The sequence below is a fragment of the Phyllostomus discolor genome, chromosome 10, assembly GCF_004126475.2.
Source record: "Phyllostomus discolor isolate MPI-MPIP mPhyDis1 chromosome 10, mPhyDis1.pri.v3, whole genome shotgun sequence".
In the NCBI taxonomy this organism is placed as follows: Eukaryota; Metazoa; Chordata; class Mammalia; order Chiroptera; family Phyllostomidae; genus Phyllostomus; species Phyllostomus discolor.
In genome coordinates this window covers 8,575,870-8,599,585 of record NC_040912.2, presented here as the reverse complement: position 1 = coordinate 8,599,585, position 23,716 = coordinate 8,575,870, and the positions used below count along the sequence as shown (strand labels likewise).

The window sequence follows — 23,716 nt, the reverse complement described above, 5'->3', positions numbered from 1 at the left end:
TGTCCCACACTGAGTGACAGCAGACACAGAGCTGGGTACTACTTCAAGGTCCTCAGTTCAGTGCAGTCTTAGATGACTACAGTGTATCTGTGTCTCGTCAAGGGCGCTGAGTCCCAGAGATGGGAAGGGACTCCACGGAGCCCCCAGGGGCTAAGCGTCAGGGCTGGGAGGAAGGCGAGATTTCCGACAGGTGGGCCACTGCCCCCCAAGATAATGGCCACCTGTCACGGGCCAGGCTTTGAGATATATCTGGCACACCTTTGAAGAGTCCAACTTGACATTCCGTCACAGGACACAGAACCTGGGCTCAGACTTGGTGCTCTGCGTGGAAAGCACACGGGCTGAGATGCGTCAGATGAAACTCTGTTGGGGAAGGCCAACTCTAAATTTCACTCCAACCCAAGCTGAACTGAACCCACTGGAATTTTCCCACTCCGATGAAGAGACGGCACAAACACGCAGACCCTGGGGTGAATGATCTGATCTCCTGTCTGTTAAGTAAGTTAAGGCACCAACTGACGTGTGTTTTTGACATGAAGCGATTTTCCATCTCCTGCATTTAATTCCCCCCCGTGTCCTGACTGCTCTTGACAATGATCTCCAGCCAAGGTCCAGAACAGTTCTCCTACCCACCCCTCCTTCCTTCAGCAGGTGCTGTCCTCTGTCCTCCGAGCAAGGTCCCACGGAGCAGAGCCACCCCGTGGAATTCCCTGTGTTTGAAGGCCTTGCAGCAGAGCCACAATAGGCTGTTCTGCGGCAGCTGAGACTACGCAATGGGAGGAGGAAGGAGGTAGGATGTGAACAGCTTAAGCATTCTCCTCTACCTCCATCCTATTGAAATTCCCCCTCTGAACACAGACCAGAGGATACCGTCCTCTTTTGTGCACGGCGCAATGAAGTGATGGGTTCATTAAATACGGGAGGACTGATTTGTGAACACAAAGCTATCTGAACGGTGCGCCTGCTCGTTCAAGTGAAATCAGCAAGTATTTATTTAGGGTTAAGCTCGCGCCTCCCTGCTGCTCTTTCTTGTTGCCTCATCACCTCTCCCCAAATTCTAGCTTCCTTTGATTTTTTGGGTCGAGGCCCAGTGAGCCCGACTGTCAGATTCTCTCGGGTTCCACGTCACTGTCTTAAGAGAAGGTCAGCTCTGAGTCCAGGAGAAGGCAGCTGAGGCTTCATCCCACATGCAAATGACGGTGGACTGGTACAGCGTGCCTGGGGCTCTGTGCTGAGGAGGGTGCTAAGGACAAGCCTGCAACTAGTAAGAAAAAATCACCCAAGATGACTAGTGATGTCTGCGACAGTGAAGAGGTTCAGAGTGGGGCGTTAGACTGGGATTCAGTGGCCCCCAAAGAGGTTTGCATTTACCTGGGCCATTTGTGAGGGAGGGCGCATAGGTTGCCCCCGGTGAGTGACCCCCTACATGGGACAGCCCAGCTCCCCAGGCCCTGGGCCACCAAGCTGAGCAGAGAAGAAATTGGGGAGACTGGGAAGAGCACCCCTAGAATCCCGGAGATGAGAGGGTAAGAAGGCTCGGTTACTGTTCATGTCAATAAAACCCTCCAATCCTCGCCCGTCCCCAAGTTAGTCTCCACAGCATCTATGCCTTTTTGTAAATTGTTCCATCTCCCATTAAAAACAGGTAGGGCATGCACAGTGCATCCATCAATAACAAAGAACTAGCATCAGAACAGAGAGGAAAAAGAGATCCATATTAAATGTGAATAAAATATGGGAATTAGGAGCAGGCAGCTTCTCATACTCTGTCTTGATCGAAGCTGACCAGGCTGACCTTGTTCAAAAATTCATTTTTTAAGAAACTCAAAATAGAGCAACCACGCCGAAGAAAGGTGACGACCCCCGTCTGGCATATAAAACTCTCTCCCTGGCCCCTCTTGCCTCTTCTCCAAACATTGCCGCGTCCTCACCGGGTCTGAATGTGGAAGTTGTTGGTGGTTCCGGTGTGCTCATAGTCATGGATGGCAGCTGAGAAGATTATGGCGAAAATCTCCAGCTCCGTCAGCCAGTTCTGAAAGGGAGATTACAGAGCAATCAGACCGCCTGTCTCTGGTCTTCAGCTTGCTGACAGCACGCCCTCACTCCTGCCTCCCCGCCCGCAGCTGGCCAGCTGCCGCCAGATGCATGTTTTCAGGCAGGAAGAAATGCCTTTTCCTTCAGGAAGGGGGCTGGGGGGCTGGGGGGCTGGGGGACGTGGCATTGGAGACAGCATGCCCAGCACGGTTGAAAAAGCTAAATAGTGGTTTTATCTTTTTCAAGAAAGCAAAACACAATGAACATGCAGACATTAAAAGCCCTTTATTGTATCCTCTCTCAAATTCCCAATACAGTTCCTAAGTAGACACAGAAAGAAATTAAAATGTTTGATAGAATACCAAGAGCTAAGCGTAATGGAAAACCCAATGTCTACCCACTAGAACAGGGGTGTCACACTCATTTTCACCGGGGGCCGCATCAGCTTCGTGGTTGCCTTCAAAGGGCCAAATGTAATTTTAGGACTGTAGAAATGTAACTATTCCTTAACCAGGGGCATGGAGCTTTACGTTCAGTCCTTTGAAGGCAACTGCAAGGCTGATGTAGCCCCCCTCCCCATGAAAATGTGTTTGACACCCCTGCTAACAGGTGAACAGGTGGAGAGGGAGATGGAAAGGTAACAGCTTGCCTCCCGCATTACGTGTGTGAAAGTTTGAAGAGACTGGTCCCCGCCCACACACCGAAACTGGCTGTAGCTCAGGGGTCCTCCAAGTGTGCTCCCGGCCAGCAGAGCTGGCATCGCCCGTGTTCTACAAGGCATCCCGATGATGCCGACTCGTGTTAGAGTCTGAGACCACCGCTGTGTCTGAAGCTCCCTTCATGACTACCAGCTCAGAGGCTCTGTGGGGTCACTGACGCTTCCCCGACCCTTCCGCAAACCACGCTGCCCACTGCCCGCATGACGGAACATCCCTGACGCTGATAGCTCGGGGCCTTCGGTACGTACCCTCTGCCCACTTTCGTTACTATTGAACTGACGCTTACCAGTGTCAGTGTGATTTATTCCAAACCCTGTTTGGACCAAGTGCACTGGTATCATAATTAGGTCATTAAACATGACATAAGCCAGTAAAAACAATGAACACAAAAATAGAGCTGTTATGTCCACGGACCTAAGGTCAGGGCTATGGACAGTCACTAAAAAATTGCTGTGAAAAAAGGTGCAACAACTTTGAAAGCGTAGAAAACAACTACAAAGATTTAGAAAGAGTCCTCAGTTTGTTTCATGATCTTTAAGTTCCATTTTACTTTGACACAATAGAAGTAGAAATCTGAGGGGCGGGTTTAATGAAACACAAATCTGGGTGCCCGAATTGGCAGAATTCAGAAAACAGCCTGGAGTCTGAATTAAAGATTAGTAAGTAGAATACTTATTTAACGTATGCTAACACAAGATGGTTTTAAAAATAAACAGATCAATTTCTCATAATTCTTGTAACTTTAACCGGCTTTGTTTTCAATTAACTACTAATGTTGGCGTTTAAGAAACTTTCTGAGAATTATTACCGTTTTTGAGGATGGCTAAGGGAAAAATAAATAAACAAACCACTTACGACCTCTGCAAAAAAAAAAAAAAAAGACTTTGTAGTTAGGGAAAGAATGAGCATAGTCGTAACTCATGGGGAAAAATAAACTGTACTTTTGAGAAATGGTTTCTAGCCGAATCCAGCAGGAAATGTCTGGAAACTTTTTAACATCCTCGACAGCACACCTCAAAAATATAAACCGATATACTAGGAACAGAAAGACATAAAGGGCAAACAGACTAAGATGAAAAGTCAACAAAATTCAGTGAGAAACCAGAAGCCGGGACACCTACCCTGAAGGCAGCCAGGGCCCCTCCTCAGCCTCCTCACTAGAGGGCGCTGGCTCTGCGTTGGGTGTTGACCCAACACTCAGGCAATGCACACAGCAGCACGGAGGTAGGTGCTGCTACCCGCTTCTCACAGGTGAGGAAACTGAGGCCGGAGAGGCTCAGGAGCTGACCCGGGGGCCCGAGACTCGTGCTTTGACAAGCCACACACTGTCACTTCAGAGCTCCTACTCCTCATCTCTAACTCACCTTTCCTTTGGGTTCATGTGTTCACTCCATTTTGCATAAAACTATAGGTTTAATTTTATAGTACACATTTTTCTTGATATTTTCCATATACATATACACACACACATAAAATTAAGCCAATAAAAAATGAACACAAAAATGGAGCTGTTATGTCCATAGAACCTAAGTTGAATGCTATAGACAGTCACTAAAAAACTGCTGCGAAAATATATATATATACATACACACATATATATGTGTGTATGTATAAATATAAATATATGTATATTTATACATATGCACACACAAATATATTCATTTTGGCAATGCCTCTCTTTTCTTTCCCAACACCCTGTCCCGACCCACCTGTTCTGACTCCCACTACCCACTCCTTTGCATATATCTGTTTCTCCAAGATCCTGTGAAGTTAATTTAACATTTTAAAATAAGATTATGAGTGGAAGACAGTGTACCATCTAAACAAATCTGAATCACAGGGCATTAGCCCCGCCAGCAGGTGTCTAAGTAACTACATAATTACAGTCCTCACATTACAAATATCGGTATGAATTCCCCCCTTACCCAAAGAGAGTAACACGATCCTATTGCAGGGAAAATGAGTACAAACAAGCATACAACAGAAAAATAAAACCAGGGCTTTTAAATCTCATTTTCACACCCTGGATTTTCAACAAATCCTGTGGATGTTTAGAATCAGTTTTGCTGTTTGGGGATAAGAGAAAAGAGAGATGGTATCTAGAAGAAGAAGAAAAAAAAGGAGGAGGAGGAGAGGAAGGAGGGAAGAAAGCAAGGAAGGAGGGAGACAGCTTCACAAACAAGGGACATTTAGGATGGTTAAGGAATGGAAGTGCAAATTTTCAGTGCAAACAATGCAAGTGCAAACAATGAACAAATGAGCATGGCCAGTGGCAAAAGCTGATGCATCGCCAGTAAGGATAAGATTCCCATTGTGGAGTGGGCGTTAGGGCTGATTAGGCACCAGGCATAAAAAGGCAGCATGAGGGATATAAAGCAGATTCAACAGGCAATGAAGTTGACACGCAAGAGACTGGTAGACTCAGCCAGCCGCCGAGAGGGAGAAATAAGAGCAGAGCCCTGGGATGGGAAAGTCCTCGTAGGATATGTAGGCAGTAAGAAGTAGAATCCGTGTGGCTCAGCAACTAATGGAATGAGGGGGCAGGCAGAGGCTTCTGAGGAGGAGAACAATGAATTACAGATGCCCCCGACAGTCCTAGCCTGGGTGGCCAAAACAATGGTGGGGGATATTAGGTGGCACTGTTAATAGAAATAGAGAGGGTGGGAGAAGCTAGTTAGAGGGAAATTGGGCTTCGTATTTTAATAAAGCTCAGGTTTCCTTGCCTTTTCCAAGCTAATTATTATGAAGCCAGAAGATTGTAGGACAACCCACAAGGAGTCGTAGGTTTAAGTCCCCCGTGGATATTGTTCCAGGTTCACCAAGCTGCGACGAGGTATGAGCCACAGATTCTATTAGTATTTTACTATCTACAAAACACGAGTGTCACAAGTGATGCAGTGGCAGCAATGCCTTGACAACTGTTGTAACGGTGGCCTTGGAAGATTGTTGTGTATGACACAGGAGGGCAAGCCACGTGTGTATATCCACGGGGCAGATGGGGGAGGGCTCAGTAGAAACCTGAAGGGAAAGGGCGTGGCAAGTTCCCACTGCTAGTGCAAGCATGATCCGCACACTGGGACTTGGATATGTGAAGGGCCGTTTCTTCAGTGGTCTGTTTCCACCCCTATATCAGCTCTCCGTTGCGACCTTAAATCACCATAAACGCAAGGCTGAGAGAACGCCTCCCATGTGTTCGCACACCGTCCTGTAGGTGAGAAGTTGGCCTGTACGGCTGGCTGGGTGTCCTGGTCAGGATCTCCCACGGCCGCACTCAAGGTGTGGGCAAGCCTGCATTCCTCTCTGAGGCTCTGTGGGAAGTCTGCTTCCAGGGGCGTTCGAGGCAGTGGCAGACCTCAGTTCCTTCTCGTGCTTTCCACTCGGCTCTGCCCCCTCCAGCCTAGCACACTTCCGCCAAACCTGCTGTCTTTTAAGGACTCACGTGACTACACTGGCCCACCCAGAGAATCCAGGATACTCTCCTTATTTTAAGGTCCTCTGATTGGTAAGCTTCATGGTAGCTGCCATGTCCCTTTAGGAAGCTAATGTAACATTAACGAGTGTGACAACTCATAAGAGGTCAAATGTCATAGGAGCCAAATTTCCGCTGGCCAACAAACCCTCATAAAAGTGCGCAGCACTCTTGAAGAGGGTCGCCACTTAGATGGATACCCTTGATGTTTCCCTTACGGATACGCTGATGCCATCTGTGCTCAAAAGAACAAGATACACAGCTTCCCTCCTCTAAAAATACAAGCAAAAGAAAATTAATGGCACCTTGGCCAACAAAAGCAATGAAAGAACTCAAGGGACAGCTTTGGAGTGTGGAATCTTCTGATGTAAATCAAAGGCAGACCGGAGCTTGGAGTCTGATTCCTTCCTTATGCATGCAATCAGCAACGCTTCAGTCCAATTCTGTTCACGGCCTGGCTCTTAGAGAGAGCATGAGAGGTCTGGAAGGATTCAAGCATCTTCTAGGCACCTGAGTTAAGCAGTAATGAGCCACACACACAGACGGCAATGAGCTGATGCGGAAGACTGGGCATCGGTTTGTCAATGGGGTGTTTTGATGCCTTAGGTGCTTTGCAGTTTATAGAACTGAAGTGATTTAAAGCATTTCTCCCCTCTTGGTTTGTAATGAAAGGTTAGAGTCGCAGTGCATTCTCCATTCATCAGATTGCTCCCACTGCTTCTGTAAGCTTGCCGTGAAAGAAGTTTGTTTTGAGCTGCATTCCCGAGAGAGAGTGGGTGGGAAGTAGTTTCTATATTTAAGAGTTACTCTGAATGAGGCCTGAATTGATCATGGAAATTCGATGGCACATAAGCTCACTCAAGAACATTATGCAGTACATCACTCTCATTGACTGCCACGCTGTTACATTTATGTTAATGACAACTTGCATTAGCATACATGCTTGGGAGCTTTTCTGGAGGGCTAAAAAAAGCTGTGCGTAATTCACCTTCGCATCTCCACAGTCTACTACACAGTAGGCGCTAACTAAACATACGTGGAACAGATGAGTCCGGAGTACACTTTCACATTCACTTTGACTCTCGTTACAACACTTTCAAGTATCGCATGCAGTTACTGAGGTGTAAGACTACCAATTTTTTTCTTGTTTCTTTTCTTTTCTTTTTATTGCCACGGGCACTGGAGAAGCATGGCTTAAATATTTAAATGCACGGCCTCAGAAGTCAGACCTGGGACCGAATCCCGGCTCTGCTCCTGCATGAGTGTGCTGGGGCTGCCGTAACAAATGCTGCAGACGGGACGGCTTACACAACGGAAATGTGTTCTCTCACAGTTCCAGAGGCTGGAAGGGCAAGATCGGTGTGCCCCCACCTTGCAGACGGCCACCTTCTCACTGTCCTCACGCGGTCTGCTGAGGTGGTCCTCACTGTGCTTGCGTGTCCCAATCTCCTCTTTCGATAAGGACATCAGTCACACTGGATTAGGGCCCACCCATCTGACCTCAGTTTACCTTAATTTCCTCTTTAAAGGCCTTTCTCCAAATTCTGTCACATTCCAAGGCACTGGGGGCGGGGGGGGGGGGGGCGCGGTTAGATGAGGACTTCAACATACGAATTTAGGAGGGAAAAAATTCTGCACATAAGAGATACTTCATGTCAGGGCAATATTAACTCGAAATGAGTTTCCAATTTTTCTACTGAATTTGTGTCATTTTCTTCTTGGTTGAATTATTTATATAATCTGGATCTTAACCCTTGTTCTCTATTTTCCTCAAGTACTACTTCATGGTGATGATGTCTTGTACCTACAGAAGGTTTTAATATATTCACATTAATCAATATTTTGGTAGATAACTATTGTGTGTTAAGGCTTACTTAAGAAAATTTCCTTTTTCAAGGTTATAAACATATCCTCACATGTTCTCACACTATCAGCAAATCTTTATCTTTGTACTCACATCTTTCATTCTTTTCTCTGGTATTTCAGGAATGATGTGAAGTAGGACAAAAATAACCTGTGTATTCCAAATGAACAACCGTCCCCAAAACATCTTCTGAACTGAGTGGTTTTCCCTAGAATGTGGACTCTGGACGTGACCTCACCTTCTGCCCCGCAGTTCATCCTGTGTTACACTCTCATCCCTGAGTGCTCCCACCTCACCAAACCGCGAGACTGCCCAGCCAAGGGTACCGGCGGCCTCCCTGCCGGCAAAGGCAGTGATCGCTCCCTGTCCTCATGCTGCTTGACTCTCTGTCATGCCCTGCATCGCTCACCGTTCTCTTTCGAAGCACCTTCTTTCCTCGGTGCTGGTGAATCCACACTTTCTTGGTTTTTGTCCCAATGCCCCTGGCCACTCCTGTTTAGTTTCCATTGCTGGCTCTAATCCTTTACCTTCCACTTAAACCATGGGCTGCTCTAAGACTCCCTCCAGAGCCCCTTCTCCTTCTCTAGTCACATGCTTTCTTTTTTTTTAAAGATTTTATTTATTTATTTATTTTGGAGAGAGGAGAAGGGAGGGAGAAAGAGAGGGAGAGAAACATCAATGTGGGGTTGCTTCTCGTGAGCCCTGCACTGGGGACCCAGCCTGCAACCCAGGCTTGTGCCCTGACTGGGAATCAAACCTGCAACCTTTTGTTTTGCAGGCCCGCACTCAATCCACTGAGCCACACCAGCCAGGGTGTCACGTGCTTTCTTTAGATGATCTTATCTGGTTCTCGGCCTTCATGTAATATTGACATGTCTGCTGTTTGGCTGCATGCCCGTCCCTGATCTCCTTCCAGAACTCTAGGCTCCCCTAGTCTTCTTCCTGCTTGACGTCCCCACGTGGACGTCTAGGAGGGGTCTCCAACTCAGCGTGTCTGAAACGAAGCTTTTGAGCCCCCTTTCCCCAAGACGGCTTCACCACCAGGCTCTCACCCACCCTGCTTATCGAACCGAAAATCTGAGAGGTCCTCTTGATTCCTCTCCTGAATGCTCCAAATCCTGTTCGCCTCCCAATTCTTTCACCTCTACCTCAGACACAGAATCTTTGTCCCCATATCCTAGCAAGGTCCTTCCTAGTCACACCACTATCCTCTATCCAGTGGGCGCCCGCAGTCCCACTCAGAAAGGCGGTCTCAGTTCCATTCTCCACAGCAACACCTTCCTAATCTTCGTCAGGTCCCATGACTGCTCTGTCTAACCCCCTTAAGTGGCCTCTCCCTGCACTTAGAACAAAATTGGAACTCGTTCCCCAGAGCCACAGAGCCAGATCTGGCCTGGCTCCTGCTTTGCTCTCCAGCCTTATCTTGTGCCTCTGTCCCCACTGCGTGCTGTTCCCTGAATTCAACCAAGCCATTCTCTCATGAGGGAACTAATGGTACTTATATTCATACTAATCCTGCAGTGCTAACTCTGCTGGCATACTCTTCTTAGGTTCTTCACATAGCTCAACTCTAAAATCATGATTGTCTCAGGTGAAATCTTACCTCTGGAGAGAGGCTTTTCCTGACTACTTAATAAAACTTCCAGTTTTCCCTACGTGGGCACTCTGTTTCAATTTTCTGCAGAATGCTAGTGGTATTTTCTTACTTATTTTTTATTGGTCTCCTGTCTGTAACCTCCCACTAGAATACAGATTCTGTAAGATCACCAACGTACCTTCACCCTGGAAAAAGAAACTGGCACATAATAAATGCTCTCATTTGGGCTTCATTTCTGGGCTTCATTTTTGAAACTCTAATCAATCCCATTGTTATATTTGTCTAGTTTGGCAAAAAAAAAAATGCCACACTCTTTTTATGGCTATAGCTTCAGGAGTTATTTTAATATCTAGTAGAGTAATAACTACCCTACCACACACATTGTCTTTTCCAAAGCTGCTTTTTAAGGCTGTAAACTATCTATTTTCCATCAATTTCAGACTCTGTTTATCATGTTTCTTTTTAAATCTCACTGGAATCTTTATTGATATTGCCTTGAATTTAAGATTAGTTTGAGGAAAACTGGTATCTCTATAAAACTGAGGCATCAAAAACATGGTGTATTTCTCTACTCAGTTAAATATTATTTTGTGGCCTTTAGTTTTAGTTTCCTTTTCATCAGTTTTGAAGTTCTTCATAGGCAACTTACAGATTTTTTAAAACTGTTGAGAAGGGATGTTTTTCTACGACACATGTTAACTTCCAGTGCACAGCACAGCTATTTTATTTGATCTAATCAGCTGTAGTTGAACTTCTTGATTTTTAAAAAGAGAACATTAAATTATTTGCACAGGATGCTTCCTTAACCTCTCCAGATGCCACACCGCCCCGGCTGAGGCCTCCAGAAAGATGCTCAGCAGCAGCGTCAGTGCGGGCATCCCCGAGTGGCACCTGGGTTTCACTGAACCCCCCTTAGCTACAACACTTGCTCTAAGCTCCTGGCAGATACCCTTTATCACATCACACAGGTTCCCTTTGTGCTGTTTCCGTAATTAAAGCAACAGCTTTCTAAACGGCACTTTAAGAAATCAGCTTTACAGTAAGGAGGGACTGCAAACCGCCGAGAGGTTTGGGGGAAACCCTGCAAAGCTCTAAGGGCAGCGACCCCTAACTGTGGAGTCTCCTTCAGGAGGCAGACAGGGCACCTTACGTTGTCAACACTTGACTGCTGATTGCCATGGTCCTTCCACAAGACAGAATAATTTTCACCATTTTAGAAAACAAGGAAATCCTGACTCAGAGATTCAAGCAATTTATCATAGGTCATAGGATCTGATAAGTAATTAAACAAGGATTTCTGTCCCACTATACTGAGCTGCAAAGCCCACGCTCCTCCCACCGTGTTCCATTTTTAATTCAGTGAAATATTAGACTGAGTCATTCAACATGTTCCCGCTGAAAAGATAACAAATGTGTACTGGGATTATGGGCTAATGAATAACCATACCCAAAGAAGGTCTATCGTGACGCCAATTTGAAGAAGATTTTTTAGTAAAGGTCACAGAGGCTGACCATAGAGACCTGGCTGTTTGTGTAATCCTAGAGGTCCCGTCTGTACTCACCACGACACCTGTCTTGTAGAGCAGGTAGTGCACAGTCTGGGTGACGTCGGCGGCGTGCATTAAATTGTGGTAAGGATTTTTATGTTTGCTGTACCCCACTTCCAGGGCCTCCACAAATGAGACAAGCGCAGAAATTGGGATCTGAAAAAGATCGGTAAGGTTAACAGGGGAGTGATTCAGAGGAAAGAGATCACACAGGATCATCTCAAAGACGTGCGGGGCAGAAGGGTGTGTGCTCACTTATTTCTCAAGCAAAGGCTCAAGTCTTTTATTTCTTGAGAAATAAACAAACACGCTCTGTGCCGAGTATCATTTATTGATGACAAAACACAGCATACACCAAGACCGTGAGTCATTAAATGATTGTAACATAAACACAGGCTGCCGCCTCCTGAAAAATGAGCTCTTCAGGAAAAGCGATTGTATGCACTGGACACATTAAAAAAAGCAACGTCATAATCTGTGACACCTGGGAACAGGTACTCGACGATTTATTATAGGTGCCTTGCAATTTGGAATGCATTTCCAATTAGCCTAATTGCTTTTCTGTCTCAAATATGTATAATAAATTTACCTTCTTTTTCTATGTGGCAGAAAGTGACGGGCAATTACAAAACGTCTGTGGAAAACGAGGGAACTGAAAGCAGTCCCCGTGTCAGTGTTCTGGGTCAAGTCCGTGGCTCAGGGTAAATTGTGAAGCATGATCATGGGGGAAAGGGCAGAGCGTGTGTCCCAGGAGACTGAAATCATGGTAAGCTGGTAAAATGTTGAACTACTGATACGGAAGATACTGCTGTGACAGTTGGTGAGGCTCTGTGATGCGCTCTTCCTGGACCACAGTCTTCCTCCCATTCTTCAACTTGTAAAACTTTCAATATTGCCTTTCAAGTGTCAGAGATCAATTCTGGCTTTTGAAAATGAAGATTTGAAAAACCTAGGTTGTTGGGCCTGTTCTTGAGGGGTCTGTGAACCACGGAAATGCTAGGTCCAGTCGTGAGTGTGTGGGAGGGGGGGCTTTGCTCTGAGGAAACGGTCTTGGGCAGTCACCCAGTTTTCACACAGGATTCTGGTGCAAAAGAAATCAAGGACCAGGCCTGGCTGGTGTGGCTCAGTGGATTGAGTGGTGGCCTAGAAATCCAAAGAGTTGCAGGTTCAATTCCCAGTCAGGGCACATGCCTGGGTTGCAGGCCAGGTCCCCAGCAGGGGGCGTGTGAGAGGCAACCACACAGTGAAGGTTCTCTCCCTTGCTTTCTCTCTCTCTTCCCCTCTCTCTAAAAATAAATAAATAAAATATTTTTAAAAAGAAATCAAGGACCACGGCCATAAACTATTTATGGCTGTGTAAGAAATACACCCCCAAACACGCAGTCCTTTAGAAAGTGGTAAGGCACCATGCTGTCCAGGGAAGTCAGTATGTTACAGAGAAAAGGCCTGCATACTCCACAGGCTCACCCACAGGATGAGGGAAATCTGAGGAGCATAACATGACAGATGTCGGCGGGTGAATTCTCAGGTCGCCTGGGGAACCTGGCGCGGCCCCGGAGTCTGCGGAATGAGAGGCTGAAGGGACGGAGCCCTGGAAACGATTCCGGCTCTTTACTTAAAGCTGAAGAATTAATTTGCAGCTCGACTGGCTGGGCAATACCAACGACCCGTCACAGATGACGAGGGAGAGTATTTGTCTGCATTGGAGTCACGTGGTGAGAAACAAACATTTGCAGAGACAGCAGACGCCCTCCTGTCTCCATGACGGTCTCCTGGCGGACGGCAGGAGATCATACGGGAAAGGAGGCTGAAATGGGATCAGCGGGCAGCGCCGCGGGCAGTTCTGCTGGTTCAGGCTTCGGGTGGAGCTTCGAGGACGAGCGGGGTCGAAATGTGTGGCTCCAGCCTCTGCCCAGCCAAGGAGCCCGCCAGGCAGGGGAGAAACGAAAAGTTCCCACGGCAGAGGGGTTCACGACCGCGGCAGTCCCAGCAATGCATTCCGAGTCTCCCAGGGCAGTTCTGGGTCTGTATTAAAATGATTCTCTCGGCCTTAGCCTCAAAGTCATGCAAGGACAGATAAGTGTGTGTGTGTGTGTGTGTGTGTGTGTGTTTAATGAGTCACTGACCTTGAAACGGCTGATCAGATCGTAGCGTGTGAGTAATTCATAGAAAATGAACTTTAGTGCGTGGTCCCCGCTGGCTTCGTTGAGGGAAAAGACGTCAAAGGACCACTTGTCCACATCCTGCAGGACCGGGAAGGGAGAAAACAAGCACCAGTCCACAGCTGTGAACACGACTACGGACTTGTCCCTGAGGACACGGCCTGCAGCCCTCCCCTGGGGTTCACAGCTCAAGACTCTAATGCCCTTCCCACTCCCCAACTTTTTCCAACCGGGTAGACCTATGGAGCAGTTACTGATCAAATATTAGTCTTATTGCTAATAACAACCGCTGTAATTTATTCAGTGCCTACCATATGCTAGGCATTGTGATCGGTGATACATACCATAACCGATCCTGAAAAACGGTCTAAGGGACAGGTTTAAATAGTCACACATTATAGATGAGAAAGCTGAGAAGTTACCTGATTTCCCCAAAGCCCCCTCACGAGTAAGTGCCAGGGACCCAGTGGGCCCAGCACACGAGCACGGGTTGACCAGATGCCTAGGCTCAGGCCCTGCCCTCTAAAGCCCTTCTACTCCACACCAGGGCTGAATTTCAACTTCTTAACTCACTGGCAACCCTCGATGCTTCCCTACCCTGAACTTCTCCCCAGTCCCTTGGTACCATCTGCAGACTTCCTCTCAGTCCGCAGCTGAGAATACCAACCCACTCCACAGTGTTCAGAGGCACGCCTGCTATAGCATACAAAATAATGTGTCACTTCAGTCCAGATTGCTGGGCTGAACCGGAGGAGAAGGCCTTCATTTCATGGGTAGGAAAAATGCTACCCCTTCTAGGGGTCACCGATCCGGGAATCTGATCCTCAAATCTGTAAGTCAGTTTACTGAAAAGAGTACAACTAAGCTGAACACACACCACATAAATTGTTTTTGAAGTTCAAAGCCCTATTTGTCTATTTATAGCTACTCCAAAACTCGAGGTCTGTCCAGAAAACAGTCCAGCCATTGTTAATACAACAAGAACAGTTTGCGCAACAGTGATGTAACCCGGCAGCCAAGGAGAGTGGACTGGAATGCACATGTGTGAACAATGACTATTTCACTGTTCTATTCCGTGGGGACGGTAGATGCCATTGAGTGAGTATGGGTACCGTGTGGCCATCACATTTAAAATGACTGAGTGAGTAGAGCAATGAATCTGCATCAGATTTTGCCTGAAGCTTGAACGTTCCTCCACAGAAACTATTCGATGATTCAGAAGGCCACAGCTAAGGGCAACTGGTGGTTGGCAGTTTCATCACAGCAGCACGCCCATCCACGCATCACATCGCCTGCAGAGTTTTTTGGCGAAACATCAAATCACCCAGGTGACTCAGCCCCCCTACAGCCCAGATTTGGTGCCCTGCAACTTCTGCCTTTTCCCAAAACTAAAATCACCTTTGAAAAAGAAGAGATTTCAGACCATTTAATGAGATTCAGGAAAATTCAGTGGGGCAGCTGATGGTGATTGGAAGAACTGTGTGAGGTCCCAAGGTGCCTCTTCTGAAGGGGACTGAGGCGTCATTGTCCTATGTACAATGTTTCTTGTATCTTGTATCTTCTTCAATAAATGTCTCTGTTTTTCATAGTGCATTTCTGGGTACTTTCTGGATACACCTCATAAACGTATACACTATCTGATGTCTCTGACTTATAACCAGCCATGTATAAACAAAGCAGTGTTTAACCAATAGTTAAGCAATAGTCCTTTGGTTTCTCATTGTGACAGAGTCTTATTTTCGGTTAAAAAAAAAAAAGTACATCTGTGAGCCAGACAAGAAGGAACCACGTGAGACCACATGGCAGGGGCGTCCAGGCAAGGCATCCGGTGGTGTCTTGGAAGGGACACCGACTACCAGGAACTGCTGGCTGGAGTGGCTCTTGCCTCAGTCCTCGCTGCATCCCAACATCCCCCATCTGCCCCAATCCTGATTATCTCCAAATGCCCCAACGGTCAAGATCATCCCAAGGCCACCACTGGTCTCTCTCACGGCTGCCAGGGCACCGGATAACTGAATTGTATACAGGGAAAACCAAGCTTTTCCAAAAGGGTCTCAAACTGCATGGTTTCAATTCATGTCCATGGTAACCTCAGCTGAGTTTGCGGTAATTTCTCCTCCATTATAATAACTAAAGAAATAACTGCAAGTACGGAGCACATTGTTTTGTGCCAGGCACAGTATAAGGTATTTTATACACATTTGCAAATGCTCACAACTCTAGAAGGAGGTGTGAGTCTCCCCAGATTTACAGACGGCAACCTCAGAGAGATGGAATGAAGTGTCTGACGCCATTCACCGGCAGCACCAGGCAATCACTCCAGTGACGTCCATTAGTGACATCACTGCCAGCTAATGACGTCGTAAACTCCGTGACTACCTGCTGTGACCCAGGCCCCAGGCCCTAAAAACCTCCATGGGGCCCAGGCCATCGACAGCGGGGCCATGTTGGATGAACCCAACACCTGAAGCTTCTTCGCCCTGGCTGCGGTAATCAGCGTTGTCACGACACCCTCTCTCTGACCGCTACAGCTAAGAAAAGCCTTCTGACAACCCGGTAGGTGGGACCACGCTTGGTCAAGCCTGACAGTTTGTAATCCCGTTCTCCAGAATGAATCAACAAGAGAAAGGCTGTTACCAGAAATAGAGAGGTGATCATAGTAAGAAGTCAAGATTTGGTTGGAATCTTAGGCGTTAGAGAAGTAGGAGGATGAGTACACAGAGAGCAAGATGGATGTTCCCTCCAGACTGTCACGTTCAGACGGCTTCGGCCGTGACTCTCAAATCTGAGCGTTCTTCAGACCCCCTGGGGCGCTCAGGAAAACTGCTGATCTGTGGGTGACAGACTCCGCAGAGTCCTGGTGGGGGGGCTGGAACCTGCATTCTTAACAAGCGCCTAGTTTTACTGGTTTAAACCAGCCTTCCTCCCTGACCAGAGCCAGCCCGAGGACCGTCCCCGCGGAGAAACTGAACAACTTCCCATTGGCATGACGTAAGAGCAGCCCGCGCCTCCTCATCTCCTCACACTCCAGACCTGGAGTCTATCCAGGTGTTCCAAGTCACACAAACAGACGCCCTTCTAGGGAACAGAACATTTTGACATTCCCGTCAGCCCCACCTCAGAAGGCCAGAGATAAAGCACCCCAAATTAGAAGCGGTTATCTATTGAAAGCAAAAAAAAATAAAAAGAACAAAAATGTCACATATTTCCAATCTAGAGATTGGCAGTGGCTAATTATTCCCTGACTTAAATGGTGTTTAAAGCCAGGTTGTTACATTAATCACAAAGGTTAACGTGATAGTAGTAGCCTGATGGGTATTTGATTGAATTGTATTCTCCCAGGCTTTGGGGAATTGTATTCTCCCAGGCTTTGGAGAAATGTTCTGCAATAGAAGAAAACAATAGTAATCCCATATAAAGTGCTGGCCGTGAAGTGAAAACAACCTTTCTCTAACAGCACTACATTAAAAAAAAAAAAAGAAGAAGAAGAAAGTATCTATCAGTGTGACCTCTCCAACTCACCTCCAATCCCCTGTAAACAAAACTGGAGTGTAAGGGAGTGGGAAAGATGATGCTGTAAAAAGGCCCCGAACTCCCCAGTGAACAGGGGACGGGCCGAGGGAAAAGGCAGTGTTATCCTCACGCACGCATGAGCGGGCCTTGTGCAGAGCGGCAGCGGTCCAGACAGTGAGTGCTCACTCCTCGCCGGGACCACCGAGGCCCCCTTCCCCTCGACAGACAGGTGTGCATTTGGGCATCACTTTTCCCTGAGCGTAAAGTACCAACTCATTCACGCCCTTTCCCTTCCCTCCCATTGTTCTGCATCGCAAGGAAGCTCCCACTTGGAAAACATTTTCATAAATTTCTTAGCACCTGTATAGTCACCTGTAGTTATGGTCACAATAAAGGCAGGCATTAAAAATAAAAGATGCTTTTAATGTGCCTAAGTGTTCAGTGGAATGTTTCAGGTTCAGTTATGAAAACCAGTGCAACTTCCTGGTGGGTGTGAGGGCACATCGGACCTTAGGTGAAGCGTTTTCACGAATTAAGTGGGAAATGCCACTGCAAATCACTGATACATCGGGCATTAAAGTGGGGGCTGGAGAGGAGTGAGAAAAAACACGTGTCTTCTTGCTGTATCCTTCTTGAGTATCCTTCCTATTCTGCAGCTGAGGTAAGAAGAGGCATTAAGTTGGTAAGGACAGACACTACACTTGATCTCAGCTACAAGGTCGAGGAGCGTTTCACCTGTTCGAATGGCTGTTGTCAACGAGGCGAGTACCAGCAAGTGCTGGAGAGACTATGGAGGAAAAGGAACCCTCATACACTGCTGGTGGGAACGTACATCAGGGCAGACACTAGGGAAAACAGGATGAGGTTCCTTAAGAAAGAATACAGTTACCATGTGGCCCAACAATCGTTCTTCTGGGTGTCTACCCCCTAAATTTGAAAACATTTACTCGTAAAGATATGTGTACCCCTGTGTTCACCGTGGCTAGCACACGGAAACAACCCAAGTGTCCTTCCACAGACGACTGGATAAAGAAGGTGTGGCGCATGCGTACAATGGACACTACTCAGCCTTAAGAAAAGATGAAATGCCGCCATTTGTGACCACAGGGATGGAGCTGAAGAACATCATGCTAAGTGAAATGAGTCAGGTGGGAAAAGGCAAGAACCATATGATTTCACTCACATGTGGCATATGAAACTAAAAGCAACAAATGAACAAAGAAGAAAAAAAAAACAAACTCAAAGACAAAGACAATAGTATGGTGGTTACCAGAGGGAAAGGGGAGGAGATTAAAAAAGGGTAAAGGGGTCATATATATGGTGGTGGAAGGAGACTGGGCTCTGGGTAGTGAACACACGTGGGGAACGATGTACAGCCGATGTATTACAGAACTGTACACGTGAAGCCTCTGTATTTTATTAACCAATGTCACCCTAGTAAATTCAATGAAATTAAAAAAAAATAGAAAATGGAGAACTGAGAATCTCAATATATAGGGTCTCACAAATTCAGCTAGTGACTGTCTCTGAGACAGGAGACAGGAACTATGAAATATGTAATCGAAATAGCCCTAAAAGACTTTTTCTTGACATAAAATGGACCAAGAAGCACTCCCACCCCCAATTCCATGAATGAGTAATTTAAATTATGTTCTGAAACTACCATCAGGTTTCAGAGGAGGGCAAGGATGGCTTTAACCACAGTCAGGGTGCTGGGACGTCCCTGAGCCGGCAGACGCAGCTCCACGGCTACACACTACACACTACACACCACACACTACACAACATCAACCGGCCCGGTGAGCCCGGGCCTCAGCACAGCCCCACCCGCAAATCCAGGGGCCAACTCAGCTTCAGCACGGCTGGGGTGCCCTCTGACCAGGGGATGTAAATCAACACACACCTAGAGGAATCTATCTGCTCTGGGACTCTTAGAAATATTCTGTACAATTCCAAGAAGTTGCCTGATGGGGAGAATTCTGCAGGGTTTATATTTTAAACACAACTGTCTATGCAACTTCCAGTGGAACTTCTGGGCTCAGTGAGAGTCTTGGGAGAACAGCAGGGTATGTGGAGAGGATAAGGGCTCCGGGGCAGACATTCATGCCATAAAATGGCACTGAAAGCTTACTGTGTACTTGACAGTCTGATAGCAAACCATAGTCCCATCCCTCATTAACTGTGTCTTTTTTTTTAATCTCACTGAGTCCCCATTTATAAAATGGACTTGGAGTAGGTGATCACATAGTGGTACAATTATGATCACCAGAGATCCTCCTGACGTTGAATATTTATAACCAGATCAGATTTGATCTTCTTCGGCTTAAGTCAGACTGAGCCTCATAAAACCTCATCACTAAATGACTCCAAGGAAGTAGAGAGAAATGAAACCCACAGAGTTTGATTTCATAAAAAATTAGCAAGATGAAAGTTGGAAAGATAGTGATACAGCTAAAACAGGTAAGTAAAAGATAATAAAAGTAAGCAATCAGGAAAGACCGGGACATCTCCGAATGAACTATAAGTGCAAGCCTCTTATTTTTAATGACAAATGTAACTGTACTTTCTACAGAGTCCCGTGTACACTGGGAGACTTTTTCACGGGTGTTACCTTTAATGCTTCTATAACTGCTGGTGGGTAGCTCAGTCCAACCATGTTCGATGTCCGTCTGTACATTCTGGCAAAGTCAGAGAGGGAGAAAAGGCAACATTACGCCTTACAAAGAAGAATTAGCAGCCCACAGACTTACACCAAGTTTTGACAACTAATGAGAAGTTGTGACGTCTGGCAACCCAAGGAATCTAAAATGTCCTTTATAACCTTTTTCAGAGTCACTCGGTGGCCAAAGTGTGAAATTCAAAAGAAAGTAACACAATCCCATACACACGAACTGTTGGAAACAAAAAAAAATAATCTATGTGGCTCAGATTAGAAATTAAATTATTAAAATGGGTCGCTGGTTCTGCCAGGAGTGAATTATAGTTCAGCACAGGCAGTACTCAATGTAGAACTTAAACTAGGATGAAGAACTCCTATGGGCAACCCGTTCAGGAGCGCTGTTCTTCAGAACTGCCGAAAACACGCAGGAAAACATCCGAGGGGAACTGGGGTGTTTCTAGAATTTGCCACTGTACCGCAGGAGTACAGGAAGGACAAACACACTTGTATAATAAGGATTATAGGAAGAATTGATCGGTTTCTGGACTCTATTTCCAGGGAAGAGGGGGACAATTCAACTTCAAAGAACAAAATGGCAAAGCAAATTGGAAAGTTCCATGGGGAACTCAAACCCTTTCCATGAGCTGCCCTCCCCGGGCCAACAAGCTGTCCCCGACCGGTTCCCAAGGCAGGCATCACCCACACATGTCAAAGGGCGATGGGGTTAGATGATGCCCTTCACACAGGAGAGACTGAACTCCAAGTAAATCTTCTCTAGTTAACATAGAGAATCCGAGCAAAGGCAAAGCTTGTCCCATTGCACTACAGAGATTAAGGTAGCTCTGTGTTTGCCATGTCTCCTCCAAGACTGTCTCCACCCAGAATTCTCAGCGCTTATAAACACGCCAAAACCACATCAAAGCAAACCTCCCAGTCCTGGGCCATCAGATGACAGTTGCCTTTACCTCTCCACAAATATCCCGGCCTGCACTGCGTGCACGATGGTCTTGAACCGCGGCTTCTCCTCGCTCCTCCTGAGCATCATCCCCATCTGCCGCGTGAAGGTGGAGGCCAGCCAGTCTCGGACCTCAGAGGGCACCGCGTCCGACTGGATGTCACTGAGCTCATCCTCCGTATCCAGGAGTCGCCTGAACACAAGAAACACACCCAGGACACTGAGATGGGACCTGAAGCTCGAGCTCTCTGTTCCAACAGCTGCTCCGTCTCTCTCAAAGAAACCACATTACACTGGCCACAGGAACGCAGCCCCTTTTTGGGAAGGCTTGTGACAGCTCACCACTTGTCTCTCAGGCACGGCGTTCCCGCAGTGTATGTCTCAGGACGGCCATCTCTGCCAGACGGGACAAAGCCACAGAGTCGGAGAGACTCAGATGCAGTCCGTCTGGGTTCTGTGGGTCTCAGAACCAGTGCACTCGGGAGCACCCCAGTCTTCATTCCTGGGTTTGTGGAATTTGAATGGAATCTAAAACTTCCATTTAAAAGTGCATTCACAGGGAGGTTTATTTCATAGATGGACCATGTGCCATTATTTTGTTTTGTTTTAAATTGACACTTAAAGACTTTGTTATAGACAGCAATATTGTATTATACATGTTAAAGTTGCTAAGAGATTAGATCTTAACTGTTCTCACCAAAAAAATACAGGGTCCAGCGGAAGTGATGCCTGCTTGAGTGTGGTTGGGTAGGGTAATATGGGTGTCATAATTTATAGTTTTAATTTGAACATTTCACCTAAAATGTCACATGTGTGCTTGAGTGTGATATCGTTATATTATGGAATTATATGCTTATGATTTTGTAATAAAAGATTTTGTAATAAAAAATGGGGGGCATTATTTGTGCCAGACCCTGTATAATGGTTATCATGTACAGGGATGTTAGCTAATGCTGCGGTGTAATCACACTGCAGTGTGTAAATGTATCAAATCAACACATGGTCCCCCTTCGCCTTAGACAATGTCATATGCTAATTATCTCCATGAATGTAATTTTTGACAACAGAATAATAGTCCATAAAGTACAATATTACCCAAATCACATCAACCCAAATGATGTCAAACTGATACTCTCTCTAGTTCCATAGAATATCAGAGAAACTTAAACGTCTAAGTTCAAGCAAAATTTCCAGAACAGACAGTGCTTTATTTGAGCACAGAGATTCGTCACCTGTCAGGTGTGCTGAGCTGATTTTTCAAACTTTTTCAGCACAGGTCAGACCACTAGAGCAGAACATAAGTAGTACTAAGTGACCATAAAACTTAAAATTGTGTTTTATACTTATATTAAGCCCTACTAAAAATAAGGAGTAAAAGCAGGTGTCAATGAAAAGATTTTTTTCCTTCAGACACATTGGTTGGGGGAAGGGGAGAAAGTGTAATATTTTGGGAAAAAAGCTATGATATCAAATTTCCTTAAATTCGGAACCAAGCATGTAGCCAAAAACTAAGTCACACAATTCTTAGATTACTAGGAAACGCCTTCCGACTGGAACTGGGCATGAGTGTAAGGCAGTGCAAATGCCAACAAAGGAGCCTCTCTGAATTTCAAAAAGGAAGAGGAAAAAAAACTTTCATATTCATTATTTCAACATTTTTCAAAGGAAAATTGATTTTGTCATTTTCAAATGCACTTGGTAACTGGATGTGCTTTCATACTTTTGGATAATTCAAGTGCACCGCGTCTGCTAAGAAAATCAATAACAGACTGGGGCTGACGGAGGAACACCGGGTGCTGAGGAGAACCAACGCTGCTCCATCGCCGCCAGGCCCTCCGCCCGCAGGCACACGCTGCGAATCAAAGCAGGACCTCGGTATTTAGATGGAGCCTAACAACATGCAACATTCATCATGGAACCCAACATTTGATTTTTAAAAAACCTATCCAGATTTTTTTATAACTACCTTTTCCCCTCTTACTGGGTCTCTCTGCATCGCTATATTGGCCATGCGAGGTAAGTTGTATTACATGAGCTCCTTTTTGTAGATGAGGAAGTAGAGGTCACGTGATGCTCAAACCTACCCCATTTGTAGGCCAGTCACTGGAATGCTGCCCCATTCACGCCCTGGGGCATTTCAGAAAAGCCAGGGAACAGGGGATTCACCATCACTGTGCTAACTTCTCGTCGTCGCCTTCAGCTTACCTGGTTTCATCGATGTACACAGACTCGAGCACTGTGGCCGCATATTCCAAATTCTTCTTGAGATCTACCACAGAAGCCTCCCCTCTCTCTAACTGTTTGACCAACGACCGCAACCTGGTGGGGGGGAAAGCCATAATTCAATTAGAATAAAGGAAGCAAAGAATAATCCTACAATTATACTGACACATGCTATAGCCATTACATGTTTTCATTTGTTCCACTATACTGAAAAGGAAAATAGGAATCTAATGATGGAGCTGACTGGTATTTCTCGAGGAGCAAGTTATAAAATAAATGCACACATTTAATGAATGACCACCAGCAACACTTTCTAGCTACCTCTAATCTTTCCAGAGTTCCCTGAATTATCAGTGGCTTTGCCGCTTCTCTGATTTTAACTGTTGTCCTAATTGGATGCAGTCGAGCGTGACCAGCAACAACACCATCAGGTTGAGATTCTGCTATGCGGACGGTGCTCTGTTTACATGACCGGGGAGATCAGCAGCCTTCTGGCCCAAGGGTGTTCCCAGACAGCGAGCAGATTGAAACCACCAAAATAATCGTACAGGGCTACAGGGGTGTTCAGGAAGGCAAGCTATTTCTCCAGACAGGAAGAATTCCCTAAAAGCAGGTAAGCACCCTACTTTAAAAAACAAGTGAGGGTGGAGGATACACCAAGGCACTGAGACAAGACCTCCCCCGACGCTAGTCAGCAGTTCCGGAGAGTCTAAGGGAAATGATAAAGCATGCTCCCCACGGAGAGTATGCAGGCCACAAAATGCCAACAGATGACCAGAGTCCAGTCACTGGGGACACTAAAAACCACAGAGACGTGGAGGTAGAATGACACTTCAGACAGACAGCAGCAGCAAAGAAAGAGCAGGAAGGTGAAGGATGCATCACAGCATATTGGCAATCAATACCGGCAAAGTTAGTGAATTTCTCTGAGTGTCCGTTACAAAATGGAGAGCCAGCCACCCTATTTCCTGGGT

General features: G+C 46.3%; 1 protein-coding gene across 6 annotated transcripts in view; it reads right to left on the bottom strand.

The window, feature by feature from the left end:
- Positions 1–23,716, bottom strand: part of PDE1C (phosphodiesterase 1C) — a 411,283-nt gene that overhangs the window by 64,261 nt on the left and 323,306 nt on the right. For all 6 annotated transcript variants that reach the window (XM_036010434.1, XM_036010436.1, XM_036010435.1 and 3 more), the window contains 6 exons: positions 22,725–22,838; positions 20,530–20,712; positions 19,517–19,583; positions 13,357–13,473; positions 11,246–11,386; positions 1,932–2,032 (listed from right to left, as the gene is read on the bottom strand). In XM_036010434.1, the coding sequence (XP_035866327.1) occupies positions 1,932–2,032; positions 11,246–11,386; positions 13,357–13,473; positions 19,517–19,583; positions 20,530–20,712; positions 22,725–22,838 (723 nt within the window). The remainder of the gene's footprint in view (positions 1–1,931; positions 2,033–11,245; positions 11,387–13,356; positions 13,474–19,516; positions 19,584–20,529; positions 20,713–22,724; positions 22,839–23,716) is intronic.